This window comes from Sarcophilus harrisii, chromosome 1, assembly GCF_902635505.1.
Source record: "Sarcophilus harrisii chromosome 1, mSarHar1.11, whole genome shotgun sequence".
Taxonomy (NCBI): Eukaryota; Metazoa; Chordata; class Mammalia; order Dasyuromorphia; family Dasyuridae; genus Sarcophilus; species Sarcophilus harrisii.
This window is the reverse complement of record NC_045426.1, coordinates 198237554-198257499: the sequence shown is the minus strand read 5'-3', so window position 1 is coordinate 198257499 and position 19946 is coordinate 198237554. Positions and strand designations below refer to the sequence as shown.

The 19946-nt window shown below is 31.1% G+C and overlaps 1 protein-coding gene across 2 annotated transcripts in view; it reads right to left on the bottom strand.

Annotated features, from left to right (window-relative positions):
* YTHDC2 (YTH domain containing 2) overlaps positions 1-19946 on the bottom strand; it is a 78665-nt gene that overhangs the window by 16175 nt on the left and 42544 nt on the right. For both annotated transcript variants that reach the window (XM_003759507.4, XM_031968439.1), the window contains exons 18-23: positions 13766-13871; positions 12366-12485; positions 10668-10940; positions 8307-8433; positions 3196-3401; positions 1704-1899 (exon numbers count right to left, since the gene is read on the bottom strand). In XM_003759507.4, coding sequence (XP_003759555.3) covers positions 1704-1899; positions 3196-3401; positions 8307-8433; positions 10668-10940; positions 12366-12485; positions 13766-13871 — 1028 coding nt within the window. The remainder of the gene's footprint in view (positions 1-1703; positions 1900-3195; positions 3402-8306; positions 8434-10667; positions 10941-12365; positions 12486-13765; positions 13872-19946) is intronic.

Below are 19946 nucleotides of genomic sequence, written 5' to 3'. Positions count from 1 at the left end.
GTGGAACACTGTTTAAGAAAGCAGGTTTTCTCCCTACTTATATTGTCCATTAAGGATTCCTTTGAAGTAAGTGTAGATTATTCTTATAAAATTGGATTGGAAAGTAGACATATATATATCAACAGTTGTTGACAGGCTTTTGAGCTTTCTATTTAAAATTTTTTTTTTAAAGTTCATGTCTTTCATATCTTTTCTTCAAATAATCTGTGAATCTTAATCACTTAGCACCCTCTCTATAAGATTTCATATTTTTAACTGGTGCTGTTGCTCTTGAATATCAGCTCTTTTTTCTTGGCAAGTAAGTCAAGTGTTATCTAATGAGGGTAATTTTTTAGATTTTTTGGTCTTTTTTTTCCTCTTCTAGTCTCTCTTTGATCTCCTTGGCAATTAGATCTGTCAGTGAAATTTCTGAAGGAAACTACTATACTTAGCATCAATGTATTTTTTCGTCCAATATATATCCCATTTTTTAATATTGAAAAGTTATTTTAAAAAAGATTAGGTTAAAATTATTTTAATGCATACCATATTTTTCTCAATTTTTCTTTCAGTTTTGTATTTATTTTGATTTTTGCTCTAATAAATTATTGGTCTGAATATATAGACAGTCAATTTACAAATTACTTCCATATAAGCAATGAGTCAGTTCAAATTTCCTATCAGTTAACATAATAATCTGTGTATGTGTATGTGTGATGTCACTTAGTGTGCACCATATCCAGAGCGTTCCAATTTTTTTTTTTTTTTTGAAGAAAGAATTTATGATGTGGAGTCACAAGTTAATTCTGGAAACCACAAGTTTTGGCTTCTCTTTGTATTTATTCCAGATCCATACCTTCCAATGTTTTTCACAATTGTCACACTGTTCTTATTTCCATCTTTGTAGTGAAGTCAAATATGTGTTTGATTTGGAGAATTAACAAATTCTTCACAGAACTGTTCTATGACTTTGTATTCAAAACATACACTGATGTAGAAGTTAAATTTGTTCCTATGGTAGTTTTTTTGAGAATACTTCAGCACAACAGTATGAAATACTATCCTATGAAATGGTGTTTCTTGTTGCCTTTGGACACCTAATGAAAGTCATTCCATCAATTCTTCAATTTGCATTTTCAGGTGGCAATTTTCTCCTTTTTTATGATTTTAATTTATAATGAAAATATTGTCATCGATATGATTCAATTCTTCCATTAGTATACCTACTCTTTTGTCACTAGTCAAAGATTTCATATTTAGAGCTAAATTAAAATTGAGAGATGGTCTAAAAGCTGTGTAATTCTTAACATTCTCTGTTCACTTTTTCAGAACTCTGTCAATGACATATAGAAATTGAAGGACTAAGGGTCATTTTGCATTTTTCTTTTTTCATTTGTTTGGCCTGTTCAATGAATTTATCATCAAGTGGACAAACTGCTAGTGATCCTATGTAGCTAGGTAGGTTCTTAGAAAGGTGACTCATTCTACTCCTGAGATCATACTCAAAGCCTTTCTAGTATAGTATGATTTTCTAGCACAGTATGACCTATTAAACTGGGTATATATTTGTCTCATGAGAAAATATAAAGCGAAAGAACCTTTACATTACACTTTACACATAATGATAGTCACTGGGTATTTTTTTTTCACTTCATAATATTCTTGTTTTAATAAGAACTTTTAATTACAATTACTGAGTTTTATTCAACTCATCATACATTTACCTCTAAAAGATGAAGGTTCCTGAAGAGCATTACTTGCCAACCTCGCTGGCCCACAAAATACTGAAACAGTGACAGGTGTCACAGCAGAACAGCATCGGATATTGGCTATTCTGTGTGCTCTAGTCATTTCATCATATATAAGCCAATCTGTGGGAAGTGCTTGAAGAGCTGCTGCTTGGCCATTAGCTGGAGGAATCTGTTAAAATTACAAAAGAAGAAGTATATATAATTATAAAAACTAAAATATATAATTACAAAATTATAAAAATATCTTATAAAAATATTACTTACAGACCAAGTAATAGTATTGTGGAGTCAAATGACATAGATCATTTAATAACTTTTTGGGCATAATTCCAGATTCTCTCCAAAATTGCTGGAGCAGTTCATAATTTCACAAACAATGAATTAGTATCCCAATTTTTTCCACATTCTCTCCAACATTTGTCACTTTCCCCTTCTATCATTTTAGCCGATGTAGTAAGGATTAATTGTTATCTCAAGGTTGTTTTAATCTGCATTTCCCTCAACAATAATGATTTATAACATTAAAAACTTGACTATAAATTGTTTGATTTCTTCACTGGAAAATTGCCTGTTCATATCTTTTGGCCTTTTATCAATTCAGGAAATCTTTGTAATGTTTAAAATGTTTATAGCAGCTCTCTTTGTGGTGGCAAAGAAGTGGAAATTTCATGGATGCCTATCAAAGGATAAATGGCTAAACAAACTGCTGTATATGACTGTGATAGAGTAACTATTAAAAGGAGCTCAATGATTTTAGGAAAAAAATATGGAAAAATTTATATGAAATAATGAACAAAATGACTAAAACCAAGAGAATACTCCCAGATGTTATCTGCATTCAGAGAAAGAACTGATAAACAGAAACATGCATAGAATAATTTTACATATATGTCTGTAATGCCTGTGGTTGTGTGTGTGTGGGTATGTTGTGTGTTGAATGTAGCTATCTCCAGGGGGAGGAGGGGGGAGGAGGAAAAAAAAAAAAGAAAATAAATTTACTTGATAATTTTGCTGTATATTTGAAAGGAAAAGCAAGCTGGACATAATATATTTGAAGTTTCACATACAATCACCCTTTTTATTGTACTATGTTATGGTAATACTTGTTTTATTTGAGAAATTAAAAATATAAATTAAAAATTATAAAAATATTTTAACTTTTACTCAGTTTACTTAAAATATTTCAAAATATGAATGTTTTCTCATGAAATACATATGTATTCTAACATATACATTACTACCCCAACTCTGGAATCTATATTTCCTGAGATTTAATTTTAAAACACTCACTCTAATTCTCTCATCTCCTTATCTCTATCAAATCTGCTTTTTACTAGTATTTAATCTTACATAGTTAAATGTTTCAATTCCAAAGAAAGTAAACACAATTATTCTTGGTTTTCTATTCTTGAGCTAAATTTTATTCTATTTTTTCTGCATTCTAAATGTGAAATGAAGAATTTACCTTTTTATATTGAGGTTGACTGAGAACAGAAGTTGGATGAAACCGTACTTTTTTCTCCTTTGGTCCTGTTAATACTACATTCTCTCTGTCCACATGAACTAAATTAGGATACATGCCTGCCACCAATGCAGCTTTAACTACAGCCCAATTTTCAGAATTTGTGTTAACATCTCGTATGTCACCACCACCTCGTGCTCTAACGAAACCTAGAATGGAGAAAACCCATTTATACATTATAAATTATTCCCAAACTGAACAAAAGTTTTTTCTTTTCTTTCCATTAAGTTAAATATAGATATGTATACACAAGGATTTATGATATATCCTTGTCTTGGAAAACTTTTATATTGGGAAAAGCATTTCATGAGTAATTCTGTAACCTTAATAAACAAAGTCACAAACTTGTTTCTTAATCTAGAAAATAAGTGGATTTGATGAGATATTTTCCTACATATCATCATTCTATGATCCCTATACCATATTTTTGAGTTATCCAAGATAAAGGTAAGCAGCTGGGAATAAATGATGTCCTAAGATCTCTTCTATTTATTATTTGAAATATTAGTCCTTGACCTATATCAATTACTAGGTGCTACCACAAATGGACAACTGAACATTTCCAAGATCAAAATAAATTATATGTTGGCTACAATACAAAATTAAATCATCAAACACTTTTTTTCCTTTCTTATGAAACTTTACTCCATCCTAATAATAGCATTTTTTTTTTTGGTCTGGAAGTATTTCTCCTCACTGAATTGCCATCTTCAATAACTGATTCAAAGTTAATATTCTAAAAGGAAACAGAAATTTAAATGTGCTCTTAAAAAGAACAACAAAAATAGGCATTTAGTGCTGTTTAACAATTAGATGCTTTTAAAAATCTTTACCAATTTTATTTTAATCTCCACAATGTCTTATTTTGGAGTGATATTGGGTTCTCAAAGGCTCAACAATAGGAATATAAATTTCAGCAAATTCGACCACACTGGAAATGCCTCAAGTACTGTTCTAGAAAAAGAATAAGTCTTATTCAAGAACCAATCTAACTAAATACAAAGAAGCTTGTTGCTAAAAAGTGGTCTACTTAAATGATTACTTCTTTGACCATACCAACCACTGAAACAGAAAAATGTAAAAGTTATTGATTCCGTACTACTTTCCTCTGCTTCTGCACTAACAATGGCAAAATGGCAGAAAGTACAAAGAATCAAATTTTCAATTATCTTATCAACATTAACTTGCTGTTGGTACTTTAAATGAGAAATTCTTGTAAATGACCATTGAGTGGATGTAATATTAGAAAAGTTGACTAATAATAATTCTGCTATAAAAAAGAAAAAAAAGAAATAAAAAAGCCACAGCAAAATTAAGTTATGCTTCACTTTCTTCTCAAAAAAAAAAAAAAGCAAATAAAGTTAAGTTGATTTTGCTATATGCCCCAAAACAATAAGAAACATTATTTTACAGAATAGTTGGTCACCACTTGTATTCTAGTATCCATGCAAAAAGAACACCATGGAAATAACTGTAACTTATGTATCAATACTTCTTACAGAAGTTTAAAGGATGGAGGGTGGAGCCAAGATAGTGGAGAGCAGAAACGACTTTCAGATTAAGCCTCTAAACTGGTTTTGGAGTGAGGGAACACACAAATATTTGGAGTACAACATATTCCCAGAAGAAGATACTTTGAAATAACTTCACAACAAGTCTGTTTCAAAAGGGCAGGGGGACAGTCTGTTGAGGCCAAACCACAGTGCAGGGAGCCTGGGGCAAGGAGCTGGGGCAGGGAGTCAGAGCATTGCAGCTTCACACCTTGGAATCTTCCATGAGCCTCTTAGGGCACACAGTCCTAGTTGCTGGTGGGTGGCTTATTAGATTTGCTTCAAAACACCCCAAAGCTTTGATTACCCAGAAACATAAGTGTGTGAGAAAAACTGGCCCCAAGACTAAAGCAGCTGTTGCTCCTTTGCCTTAAAAGCATATCTCAACCCTAAAAAAAAATGAACAAAAAAGCAAAAAGAACTCTGACCATAGACAACTTTTCTGGAGAGAGAGAAGAGACCTAACCCTGAAGTTTCCAAAGGTAAATCAACTCCAGATGAAGTCCCAAAGGGAGATATGCTTCACAAAGCCTTCTTGGAAGATTTCAAAAAGGATCTTAAAAGAGAGTTAGAAGAAAAATGGGGAAAGGAAATAAGATCTTTGCAAAAGGGCATGGAAAAAGAAAAACAAATTATCTGAAGAAAACTTCCTACAAAATAGATTTGATGAAATGGAAGAAGCATATAAACTCTTTACAAAAAAGAATGAATTGGTTCATTGTAAAACAGAATTTGTGAAATGGAAAAAAAATGCAATCAACAGAAGTTTAAGGGATAGAAAAATTCTATGTAAAACTTGATAAAATCTTCCAACTTATATCAAAAACCACTGATACTGATCAACTTCAATGAAATGACTGGAAAAAGTGAAGATGATGGGAAATATGTGGCAAAATATGTTTCAAAAGGCAATGAGAGAGGTCGAAGGTACTAACTATACAGAAACCTTTAGTCTTTACATGTAAACACTTTCATCAAGAAAAGAACTGGTATGCAATTAAAATAAGCAAATACTGAATAATATTATTAAAAGGAAATCAACTGCATTTTAATAAAGGAAAAGATTTATTATTGATGTGGGATTTATACTTGAACCAGCTATGTGTGTAAAGACAGGCACTGAACTTGCTAAAGAAGAGGTGATCATAAAAAGATTACTCGAAAAAAAATCATGACATATAATTAAAACAATTCAATTTTGAATCATTTTTAAAAAGAGCCCATAATGAAAAACAGGAAGCAGACAAGAGAAAAGACATCAACATAATAAAAAATGTTATATCAAAGTTTAACCAATGTAAACACTAGCTGTAACTAGTCTAGTTATGTCTAACTAAATGTTAAGGGTCTAAAATGTTCCTTACTCATGAAACTCTCGACTTAACTGAGAGAGATGACAGCCAAGACTACAACAGTTTAGAATATAGTCATTTGTGAAATTTTATGAAAATGACAGGTGACCGGGAGTAGTATCATATCATAAACTGAGAGAAACCAGGGTAAAGAAACTTTGGCAAAAGATTTGAATGATACAAAGTTATCTTAAGGACATATGAAGATGAAAATAAAAGGAAAGTTAACAAATGAAAGAAAAAAATGGGAAAAATCTGCAAAGATCATCATAATATATCAAGCAAAGTAGAGCTAGTATTCTAATACCACAATCCTAGATGTCTTTATAGGTGAGGAAGAAATGTTACTGAACAAAATAGACTAGAAATGTAGTAAAATTGAACAAAATATGTATATAAGAAAAACATACTGAAGGTAAAATAACTGATTTAAAGGAGGGGAAATATCAAAGATGCTGAAAACATTTCAGATCTTATTAATAATAAAAGAAAAAGTGACCCAGAATATACCTATAACTACTTTCTTTCATTATGAAATCTGTATGAAAGTCATTTTTTTACACAAATTAAAGGCATTTTTGATAAGGGTAATTAATAATAGGTAGGTAGGTATTAATAATAGGTATTGCTTCATAAGCAATATTCAACACTGGGTCACATCTTTTATTATTTTATAACTGACTAAAAGATATAGATATGTAAATATTTATAGATAAATAGATAATAATAATAATAATAATAATAATAATAATAATTTATGGATATATAGATATAAATAGATATTAGACATAGATAAAAAGATAGAGACCCCATTGTGTTTATTTGTGGATTATGAAAGAAACATATGATTCAGTAAAGCAAAAAGCTACCTTAAAAGATTTCTTCCAGCCAGGTATAAATATTTCATCCAAAATTTTAATAATTCTAGGTTCTTTGAAAGATATAACAGAAATAACTGTTTCTTGATCTTCTCATTATAAACATCTGGTGAAGTATTAAGAGAGAGAAATCTATGGTTGCCATAGGCATTAGTCACTGTGACGGAGGAGATCCTATGCAGAGTATAAAGTGAAATAGGATAATGAAGTTCTCCAGATGCTACTGTTTGTATATGACTTTGTATTGGTTCCATCTAGTCTTAGATTATTGTGATACCTCTTGGAAGAGAGTCATCACCACTCAAAAGGGGGGAAAAAGTCTGATCATTTTCACACTGAAAAAGACCAAATACACGAAGATTGTCTATTACACAAATTATTATATGCATTTGGACAAGCTACAGAACTCATCCATTAATATATTTTGGACAGGCAATGAAATGATTTAGACCAGAATTGAACAGGTACAGAGTGGACTGAATTGCCTCTGGGAAAGAGAAAAGCTGCTTTAATAATTCTAAGGCTTCCCATGAAAATAAAGGCTTATTATATGATGGCATTATAAGGAAATAAGATATGAAATTAAATAATTGAAAATAAAGATCTCAGAGGGGTATGGAAAAATATATGGGTGTGAGCAGGCCATTATATGAAACCAGTGAAAAACATGGAAGAAATGGAGTAAAAGAGGAAATATGTAAAAACATAACATATGGAAGACAGATGGATGGACAGTCATAGTGCTCTGCTGTTATTTTCTTAATTTCAGGAGAAGGCAAAGAAGGCCTTTAGCATATCAGATAAACCCTTCTGGAAAATATATAGGAGGTGGAAAAGCATCATACAAGATGAGAAGGCATGGAGGTGTGGCACTAACCTTTTTCATTGGAAGGAGTAAGTAAATTTTAACTTTTACAATTTCTCAAGTCAAAATGTTGGCCATGAAATATTTGCTATAAGATATGTGTGTATATGTGTATATGGAGAGAAAAAGAAGGGAAAAAGAAAGGAATGGGGGATAAAGAGAAAATGCCATTACAAGTGGGTATGTACATATTATTTTGTAGATTTATTACAATTTTAGATGTTTCAATACAAATTAAAAAGGAGAAAATATAAGATAGATAAGTAAAATTCCACAAAACATTTTGTTAAATTTAATGTGTGCAACCTGTTATGTATCCTATATGGCAAAATTAACCCATCATAAATAAAAATAACATAACTATGAACCAATATTTACATTCCATATAGTAACTACTTTAGAACTTTACCTGATGCTCTAAGCTGACCAAGCAACTGAGTTCTCATGCCTATGATGATTTCCATTGTAGCTTGTGAAAGAAAATTCTTTTCACAAAAAGCTCTTTCCCAGCCATCACTTCTTGCTTTCTGCCATGCCTATAGAAAAGATTAAACAATACTTAATGGACATATGCAAGGCAGTATTACTGAAAACTAAGACCTAATGTATCTCACTCTATTTTTCTTTTCTTTTTTTTTGATATTTTAATTAACTTTAAAAATTAATTAACTTTTTAAAATTAAAGATGCTAATTTAGCATCTTTAAAGATCTTCAAGAGGGGAGCCTCTTCATATATTAATTGATCAGTAAGGTTCCTTTTAACTTTCAAATTATTTGACTTTGTTATCTTCTAATTTATTAAATGAAGCAAAAGGTTCTTAAATTGTTCTTTAAGTGCAGGGAAGGGCATCAATGATGTAAGCAAGCTACCTTCAGCCCCAAATTGAGAAAGGCCCAACAATATTTAATTTACTTTTTACTTTCTGTTATTGCCACTCAAAAAAAATTATTCATTATGATTGATGGTTCATTCATTCTCTTGTTCTCTTAGGGTTGAGGAATATCCAATTTCTAATGAACTTCAAAATAATATATACTGTAAAAATTTACAGCAGCCATAGGCTTCTTAGGGCAAAGCCATAACTCTCACCTTCCTTGATGGGAACTGAAAAGTAAGGATTTTGTAAACTGTCTATGCCAGTGGTTCTCAAACTTTTGTTTTCAGTATCTTTATCCTATTAAAAATTATTGAGGATCTTGCCAAAGCATTTTTGTTTATCTGGGTTATATTTATAGACATTTACCATATTGGAAATAAAAAATATTTTTGAATTTGTAGATCCTCTAAAAGGGTTTCAGAGATCCCCAGGATTCTCTAGACCATACTTTGAGAACCACTGGCTACGCAGTAATGGAAGATGCTCTAGAAAAAAAAAGAACAGCAAATGTAGGAAGCCAAAGAAATTACAAAGTCCTCTTGACTCCATGCCACTCTTTTCTAACCAAATTCTCTGTTTTGAGGGAACAGAAGCAAATTAAAATAAAAAATGCTAAAGAAAATATTATTTCAATATTCCTTCTATTGTGCTTATCTGTCTAGAGACAGGTAATGATATTTAGTAATCTAATGGTCCTATCAGCTAATAATTCTTTGTATGTAATAGGCATATATTGAATTTTCAACTATACAATAATCATTGCTAGCTCCACAAACACCATGTGAGCCAAAAACATTTATTCTATTTACTGGGTACTAGATGTATATGCAATTATATCAGAAAACTTTTTTTTTTAAAAATGGTACAGAAATAACACAGAATTAAAATAAGAGATCACAAGATATCCAGGAAGGAAACTCAGTGTTTTGGCCAGGTTCCTTAGATTTTCCTGACCTTTTCACTATCCCTAATTTTTAGGGTTCTCCTTATCCTCAAATAAATATGTATGTACCTACCTTACATCTTGTATGCTCCCAAGAAACCGTAAGCTCCTTGAGAGAAGGGGCTATGTTATTACTTGGTATCTAGGACAGTTCTGTGGCACATACACCAAAATATTTATTACATAAAATTGTTGGCTTGGCCTTGGGGAGTTGTCTGGGATTCAGAGAAGTCAAGTGACATGCCTATGATCACAGGGCTAATAAGTTGCACAAGTAGAATTCAAACTTAGCTCTTTCTGCATCCAAAAACAATCTTGTAATCATCATATCACACTACCTCACTAAGAACTATGGTATTAAGGCAAAAAGAGATACTAATACTCCTTAATGCACAAGTTATTGTTCAAGTATTATTATTCAAATTTTTTGAAATTACTATTACAAAAAAAAGGTTAAGGTAACATATGTTTAAATATTTTTAGAGTTGTGATTTCGTGATTACAGATATTCCCCTTCTACATATATAATGCTTGTGATACATACATATATCATACATATATATATGTATGTATCACAAGAATTTTATACTTCAGTAGATAATTTTATGAGTTTCTGTTATCAAAGATATCCATCATCTGAAGGTCAATCTTCTAGTGACAGATTTTTCAAAATGTGCTATGTTAGAACTCAAAAGACACCACTGGGCTAATACTCAAAGTCTTTGTAGTTTGCTGTAAGAGCTTTTATTGCACTGCCATAATTTCCAAGTATTCAATATGTACAAAAAAGGATTTTAGCAAGAGTAATGCACACAACATATGGTAAATGTGACAAAATACTTTTGAGATTTTACTGTTTGAGATTTTAAGTTTTATGTCTCCCATGCTATGTACACCTGAAATCTCTAAAAACCTGTACCCTTTCTGTATATTAAATGATGACAATACCTGAAAAGCTCTTAGAAGTGCCATATGGTCGCTAAAGGTGCCTGCTGTAAAACGTTTCCTACACAGCATGGCTGCACGCTTTTGAGAAGCTTGTGTGGGTAGCACAAAAGGATCTCTATATGCTAGAGTACAGGCAATGGTAAGGATAGGGTCCAGACACTTCAAAACGACAGCACACAAGACCATTTTACCAAGATGAGGTTCAACTGGCAAGTCAGCCAAATGATATCCAAGCTCAGTCAGATCTTCCCATGTATCCATGGCATCTATTGTCTAAATAAATGACAAAGCCAAGTTTAACTAGCCAGGTAATTAATCATACTAAACAAAATTATATACCAATGTTAAAGAAAACAAAATAAAATATTTTATCACTATTTCTGAGAAGAGACCTTCAAAGTAATCTAATGCAGCTCCATAATAAATGCACAAATCTTGTCTACAAGAGTCCTAACAAAGGTCCATCAAGTCTTTGTGTGAACACCTGGAATGAGGAGAATCTTATTTGTATATAAAGGAGCCCATTACACTTTTTTGGATATCCCTAAGAATTAGAAAAGTCTTTCTTATACTCAGATAAATCTACCTCCTTAAAATTGTTATCCAATGAATCTAGTCTCTTCTTTGTGGCTAGATAGAGTTAAGTTTGATCTCTTTTCCACATAGAAACCTTTCAAATGTTTCAAGAGAGACATTATTTCTCCATCTTCTTATGACAATTTGCTTCAAAAATAATTATTTAAGAGGGGAAATATTACTTTATTTTTATTGTTAATCATCCTTTTACTTAAAAATAATTTTTATTAATTATATGAACGAATGTTCCAAATAACTAATAATGAGAAAAGCAAATAAAAACCCTGAGATTTTACCACACACTCAGCAAATAGACAAAGGTAACAAAAAAGGCAAATGGTCACTGTTGGGAATGCATACACTAGGCACACTAATTTATTGTTAGGACAGTTATGAATTACAATTATTAGATAAATTACAAGAGTTACCACTATTTTGGAAAGCTACTAGGCATTTATATCAAGGAAGATGCTAAAAAATATTCCTATATCCACCAAAATAATTATAGCAATACTTATTGTCTTGGCAAAGAACTTATTACAAAATAGATGTCTACTGATTAGTAAATGGCTAAACAAATTGTAGCATATGAAAGAAATGGAGTATTGCTGTACTGTAAAAAAAAAATGATAAATATGAAGACAAACGGTAGATGTACACGAACTGATGCAGAGTAAAGCAAACAGATCCAAGAAAACAATATACATAATGACTATAGTAATGTAAATGGGAAAAAAAAAAAACAACTATATAACAACTGAAAGTGAATGTTACAAAATTACAAAGAACAAGCAAAGACTCAGAGATATAAGAAGACACCTTCTACCCTCAACTTCTTTGCAGAGATGAGAGGTCCATAACTGTGGAACACTGTATATTTTCAGTTTTTTTTTTTTTCATTACATTGACTGATTTTGCCTGTTGTCTTTTCTTCCTTTCTTTTAAAAAAAAATTCTGTTATATAGGACAGCTCTCTCTGGGATGGGAATATGGAAAGGATACAGGGGGAAATGTAGGTGATTTAAAAATAAAAGATATCAATAAAAATGTATTTTTACAAGACAAAGAGTTATACAAAAGACTACAAAATTACAGATTAACTAATGCTATTAAGATACTTACCTTAAGCATTTGAACAGCATTTCTAACAATCAAAGCTGGTGGAGGTTCTGGGGCTTTCATAAGAAAGTCAGCAATGGGACAGTTAATAGGTGCTAATAGTTTGGTATGTAAACAAAGTTCCTGTAAATCAAAATCAGCAAACATATTTTGAAAAAAAGCAATAATATTAGCCTCTAACATTGACTTTTGGAATTTTGCCCAATTATCAAAGCAGTATATAATTTTTAAAAATGAGCTCTAAAATAAAATTTTAAAGACCATATAGTTTTAAATTAAATTCTAGATTATATATATTTTTTGCAGTAGCTATAAACATAGAAAAAAAGCATATCCTACGGAATTTGACAATTGCTGGCTTACCTATTTTGAATAGGAGGGGAAGGGGGATGTCTTTGTTAGATCAATATTCCTAAACACTGAAGTGGCAAAAACTGATAACACAAAAGATGACCTAATGTACTAGAAATTAGGGAAACAATATATTTCCTAAAAATTAACAAAGCCCCTGATACTTGAAATGACTTTAATCTATTTATTTTCTAAAACAACTGAGAACATAAGAGAACAATATAGAAATAAACTTAAGAAAAGTGCTAGAATATGTAAAGTATTTCCCGTAAACTGCAACTACTGAAAATTTACTATAGAAATGATAGCAATAACTGTAAAAGAACTTTTAAAGGATGAAATCTTCTTTTGTAAGGCAAATAAACCTTTCTAAAATATATGCTTGTGAGTTTAGAATTTTTGAAGTTATGTTTTCTTAAAAGTGAGTCACAGCTAGCAGGAATAGGAAATAAGAGATACACACACTACAATAAAGATAAGGAATAAAATTTATTAGGAAAAAAACTAGGACTGAGTACTCATTGATCTCAGATAAAGTCAAACTTAAAAATTCAATCAAGAGAGAAATCTACATAATATAGTTTTGGATGCATGTTTATATATGTGTATATGTGTATATATGTATGTATGTGATATGAATATGTGTATGTATATATATGTATATAAATATACCCAGGCTTAACTGTAGTTTGCTTTGAGGAGGTAGGGAAGATGAAAGATGCAAAAAAAAAAAAAAAAAAAAAAAAAAAAAAAAAAAGTAAAAAGTGCACAGCAGAGAACAAAAGAATAACCTATAATAAAGAAACCAAGAAAAGGACAGTCATAATCTCTTCTATTATTATATATGCTTTCTTTAAGTGGAAATTGTTACATATTTTGAAACCTGCTATTCTGCAGAGTACTACAATCTTTTTTTTTTGTTTTTAATTTTCCTTTTCTTTTTCGTTTCCTATTTTTCTTATTTTGTATTTAATTTAATAAAAAAATAACTCACATCTGCATATTCATTATCAGTGAATTCTATTGTTCAAAGTTTTCAATCAAATTCCCACCTGAAGTGGCATTCTCAGAAGTTCTGGTGTCTGAAATTCCAACATATTCTGAAATCGAAGTCTGCTGAAGAGACGAAAACAGATTCCAGGCCTACATCGCCCCGCCCTTAAGAATAAAATAGTATATAAATATGTGTAAGTTTACGAAAAATACAAATAATTTGTCCTTTAATGATAGAAATATGGAATATAAAGTGGCTTGTGATTTTTCAAGTAAATGTTTCCTTAATAAATTATGTTGGTCAATAAGATCCTTTCAATTAAAATACATATTATTCTAATGAATTCAAAATTTATTTTCAAGATGACTTCTTTGGAATAATTTTCCTAATCAGTAAAAAAAAGATTAATTTGAAGGGCAATTTAATTTAGTAATCACAAATGTTCAATTCAATTATTCAATACTTACTTGATCACTTGACTTCTCTGGGCCTCAGTTTCCTCATTTGCAAAATGGAAAATCTCTAAGGTTCAATTCAATTTAATTCAATAATGATATAACTCAGAATAAGCTGAGGTTGTCAAGGTAAAAACAACATTTTTTAAGGGAGAAAAAAGGATAAAAAAAAATAGCCTTTGCTTGGGATGCATAGAACAATAACTGACCACAGACTTGCTTAGTTCTTGTTTATGTTTTCTCCTCAAAAGAAAATTCATTTTAACAGTGGAAATGACAGAGCAAAAATAACAGAACTAATAACTAAGTGATATAAGGAGTTAGTAAGAGAGCATCTATCCTTGATGATTTTTAAATAATTAGCCCAGACTGATTACATCCTTCAGTCCTGAAAGGACAGGTAGATCTGGCTGCTGAGTCACTATCAGTTATATTTGAAAGGTCATGGAAAAAGGGAAAGGAACCATTAGAATACAGAAGGGCAAATTTCTGGATTTTCAAAAGAGGGAAGAGAACAGTCTTAATTATAATGGTTTTAGAAGTCAGTTTGACTTAGGTCCTGAAAAATTTTTAAATGAATAATTTAAAAAAGTAATTGGTGAACATCTAGAAAAGGAAAATTAACTTCAATTTCATTTTAAAAAGATTACTAAACTTGTAAATAAGGAAAGGCCAAAGCCATATTTTACTTAAATTTAAGCAAAACTTTCGATAATGCTATTTCTCTGTATTTGAGAGATACAGATTGAGCAGTAATGATACAATCAGATAGATTGGTCAAACTCAAAAGAATATTTGCCAAAGAATATTTTCCAATGTGGAAAAATGTCTCCAAAGGATTACTTTAAGGATCTTTGCTTGGTTGTGTGCTGTTTACATTTTTATTAATGACTTAAGTGAAGACATAGATAGTATGTTCATCAAATTTTGCTTATGAAGCCAAATTGAGAAGGATAGTTATTACATCTGCTAAAAATATGAGGATCCAAGGGAAATCTGAATATGTTAGAGCATCAGAACTGATTAGGATTCGTTTTATATTTTGGGACAAAAACCAAACCAAAATAAAAACAACTTCAGAAGTACAAAATGGAGGAAGGCATAATTAAGCAGCAATTCTGAAAATTATTTTCAAAAGGCAATTCTGAAAACACAGAGTTTAAATGATTTGCACATTCATTATGAATCAGTAGAGGGAAATGGCAGTCAAAAAAGCTAATGTGATTTTGGACTGCAAAGATCCAGGAACAGGAAGGTGAAAATCCCATTGTATAGTATTCTTATCAGACCTCATAAAGAATTATATGGTGCAATGACATAGAAATAAGACTTATGTTCATATCTGGGGCAGCTAGATGATGCAGTGGATAGTGGGGTGGGAATCACTGTTCTAATTTGGCCTTAGGTAAGTACTGGCTGTGTGACCCTGGGCAAATCACTTCACCCTGTTTGCCTTAGTTTCCTCATTAAAGGAAATGGCAAATCATTCTATTATGTTGGCCAAGAGGGGGGAGGAAAACCCAAATGGGGTCATAAAAAGGTAGATATGACTGAAAAATGAAGAACAACAAAAATATTCAAATATCTTTGACCATGTTACTTATACAAGTCACTTAACTTTTCTGCCTGTTTTCCTCATCTGTAAAATAAAGGGGCCTCCAAAGCTTCTAAGATCATTTTAAGCTCTAAATCTTTGAGCTTTTAAAGATTTTTGATAATATGGTGTCCACCTGAAGGCAACTAAAATGGGCCTTGAGCCCATGTTATATGAAGTTTTAAGGAACAGGAAACAGATAAGAAAAGCATCTAAGAACTGAAGGACTAATATGGGAATAAGGGATTAGATTTATTCAACTTGGCCCCAGAAGACAGACCCAGAAATCGAAGTTGTAAAGAGGAAAATTTAAGGTACATTTCAGAAAGAAAAACTTTCCAACAATGAAAGCTTTCACTAAGTGGAAGGGACTGCTTTGAAAAGCAAAGAGTTCCACAGGTCTTTAGCTAGATGCCCTCTTCTCATATATTGCTATAGATTCCTTTTATGTATGAGTTGAACTAAATGGACTAAATTTCTAACTCTAATTATGTGATAGTTTGGGTTCCTTCCAACTTTAAACTATAATTCTATGTTTACTAGCTATCACATTTCTTTAATTTCCTCTCCCATCTTAAGATCACTCTATCCCACAATCTAAGTTCCCCAATAGCACTTGATTCTGAGAAATTTGTTCAAATTTTTTTTATTACCTCATTCTACTCTATTTTTACCCACCAACATAAGTTCTTCATTGTTCACATAATTCTTAAGAGCATACTTTCTATGATATAAAGTTTTTTTTAGATTAAACAAAAGTAGAAACAATCGGTTTTCCTCATTTAATCATCTAGTTTTATGATTCCCAAGATTCTCTAAATAACCTTTGATAAATACATGATCTAAACATTTTCAATCCATATTGTTATTTCTGAATAATATTTAAGTCTTTCCTATTCATTCCATGTAGAATGTCATTCAGAATCTGATCACATAGAATCTAACGAAAATGTGTTTGATAAGTAATATGCTTATTTAATATGGTAAGCTACAAAATAGTTTATGAACTAACAACTTGTAAACATTGATGACTTTAAAAAAGCACCAGTTATTAATACATTTCAATCAATACTGTGAAGTAGTCTTAAAAATTTTAAAGACATGAGAAAGAAGGTATGTACTACTGATAACTGGCCAACAAAAAGTTATTCCATCTTTTTGGCAGTTTCACTTGAGATGCTTAAAAGTTAAGTCTTCAATTTCGTTAAAATGATCACTTCCAGCTAGATATCTTCTATATATATTTGATCAGACACTGTTATTCTTATGAATTTCATCTTCTTAAAATGACATTATTAGTTTCTCAATTACTTCATTAGATTTTTAAAGTAGTAGAATTTATTTTCATCATCAATAGGATTAGATGATAATAAAAACATGATCATAATTTTCCATTTGCTGTTAAATCTGCTGTTCTCTTTCAACTTTTTCCTATACATGTTCCCATAATAACCTAGTTTTGCAGAATTTCATGCCAAGCTGATTTTCTCAATTGCTTTTCTTTATTTTGGTAAGATCATGCGTACATATACATATATATGTGTTTGTATAAGACACACACACACATATATGCATATATATTATACTACCACCTTCCCCCTTCCCCCTACAGTGTTGCACAACTGAGTTTTCACTTGTTGTTGTTGCAATTTGCTGTCAGTTTCTTCTCTTAAAAAAGGCATTATCTGCTGAATGAGACAGAAGTGCAAAGTCCCAAAAGACCACAAAGAAAACAAAGGCAAATACCAGCCTTGGTTTTATTTTGATTTTAAGAAAGAAAAGGGAAAGTTAATAAATCATTAGAGTATACATAAAGAAGGAGCCATAATTTAACTCTTATTTATAATTGGGATTGATTATGCAACTAATATTTATTAGGTGCTTGCTATGTGCCAGGTACTGTGCTGTGTTAAGCACATGGGTACTGTTCTAAATATGGTGTTACAAAGAAAAGCAAAAACAAAACAAAAAGCCAGGCCTTGTTTTCAAGAGCTCCCATAAAAAGAATAAAAAACCATGGAGGTAAAACTGGGGAAATAAGGCATTTAGTGAAGTATTTGGGCAAAAAAGGAATGAACACACACACACACACACACACACACACACACACACTTTAGTTTGCAAGGAGAAAAAAGAAATAGGCATGAAAACTGTAATATATGCATATATATTTACATATATGAAAAGTAAGGCAAAATAACTTGAACTATGGGAAATGAATCACATATTCAAATAGTAAATGGATTAAGTGGGAAGAAAATAATAATTAGTAGGGGCTCTAAGCTGAATGAAGAAAGGAGAGTAAAGAAATGGAATAATATCACTTCAATTATGTATTATTAATATCAATCCCATTTTGTTTCCTTCTCCATCCTTTGCTCTTTGTGTAAAAGTGTGAGTGGGGGAAGGAAGCAAAAGAAAAAACTTTTAAAAGGATATTAAAAAAAACTATTCATAATCATAATAAAAGAGAAGGTAGCAGAATAGATTGAAAAGCGTATTCCGACAATATATTTTTGCAAAAAACAGACAAAGCACAAAGATGCTAAAAAACTGAATTAAATTGAGGGGATGAAGCAGAATTTTTTACAGAAAAAAAATCTAAAAATGTTTGCAGAGATATCAACCATGATCTCTTACAAGTAAACAATAAAAATTGGACATGGTTACAAAAGATAAAAGCATTATCTATGATGCTTAAAAGCATCATAGATAATGAAATATTGTTGACTAAAATGGCATATCATTTAAATACTTCAGGAAAAGCTAAAATGGAGAAATATGCAACAAAAGCCGAAGACTTCAATGTTTCTCATTAAGAAAGAGACAAAAGTAATAAAAAGACAGCCAAAAAAAAAAAAAAGGCTTTTAAAAGTTAGATGTGTTTTATCTTGAACAAATAGTGAATGAGGATCAATGAATAGTATTTCTCTCCTTTTTCCAAGTCTTTTGACAAAAAAGTCACCCTTTTTGCCAAAGTCAATTCCTTTATAATTGCATTTGATCAGCATTATGCTGTCTAAATCATCCCTCATCTTTTTCAAAACTTCATTCTCTCCTCATCTACTAGTTTGTTGCCTATAGCCTTTAAATAAGCTCATGACTCTTCCATCTTGAAAAAACCTTCACTAAATTGTACCATACCCCTTAAGTCTTAATATCTCTCTTCCCTTTCTCAGCCAAATTCCTTGATTGATAATTGATATATCATCTATATACATTTCTACACTTCTCAATCCTTTTAAATCAGTTCTTCTTTTTTGATTGGTATCTTTAACTCAAGTTTCACTACTCTGATTTCTCCTTTTGTACTTTATGATTTAGCCAAATTGGCCTTTTCCTCATTCCTTAAACGTGACATACCATTTTCAGTCTCTATGACTGCAATGGCTACAAAACTGTAAGTGGAAAAAGCAGGTAGAAAGGGCCGGGCTGTGATGGGCTTTAAAGCTAAAAAGAGAAGATTACATTTGATTTAAGAAGCAATGGGGAGAATTATTGGAATATAGTAGAGAGAATCTATGCTCAAATATTCAATTAAGGAAAATCACTTCGACAGTAATATATAGAATGGATTAGAATGATGAAATACTTGGAGTAGGGAAACCAATTAAGACATTACTCCATTAATCCAAGCAAAAGGTGATTAGGACCTGAACTTTGATGATAAAGAGCTTTATGAGTAGAGAAAAGGGGTCAGATATGAGAGATGTAAAGTGGAAACAACAGTATATAGTAATTGATTACATGGGATATAAGGTGTGAGGGATTAAGAATGTTGAAATTAACTGGGAAATTATAAGAATGGTGGCATCTTTGATAGAAATAGAACAATTTGGAAGAGTGGGGGAAGAAATAATGCTTGATTTTAAGATGTTACTAGAACATCCAGTTAGAAATGTTCATAAGCAGCTGGTGATATCAGACGGAAATTCATAAGACATGTGATACAGTTCTGTAAATCACTGAAATAGAGTTAAACTAGGGTAATCAAGAAAGAGTGTATGGCATAAGAAAAAAAGATTTAGGACAGAGATCTGGGGACAATTCATAGTTAGGAAGTGAGTAAACAAGAAGACAAAAAAGACACAATCAGACATGTATGATGAGAATTAAAAGGAAAAAAGCCTCCAGTGAATTTATCTATATATCCTCTCAGAAGGACTTACATAAATAAGAATCACATAGGA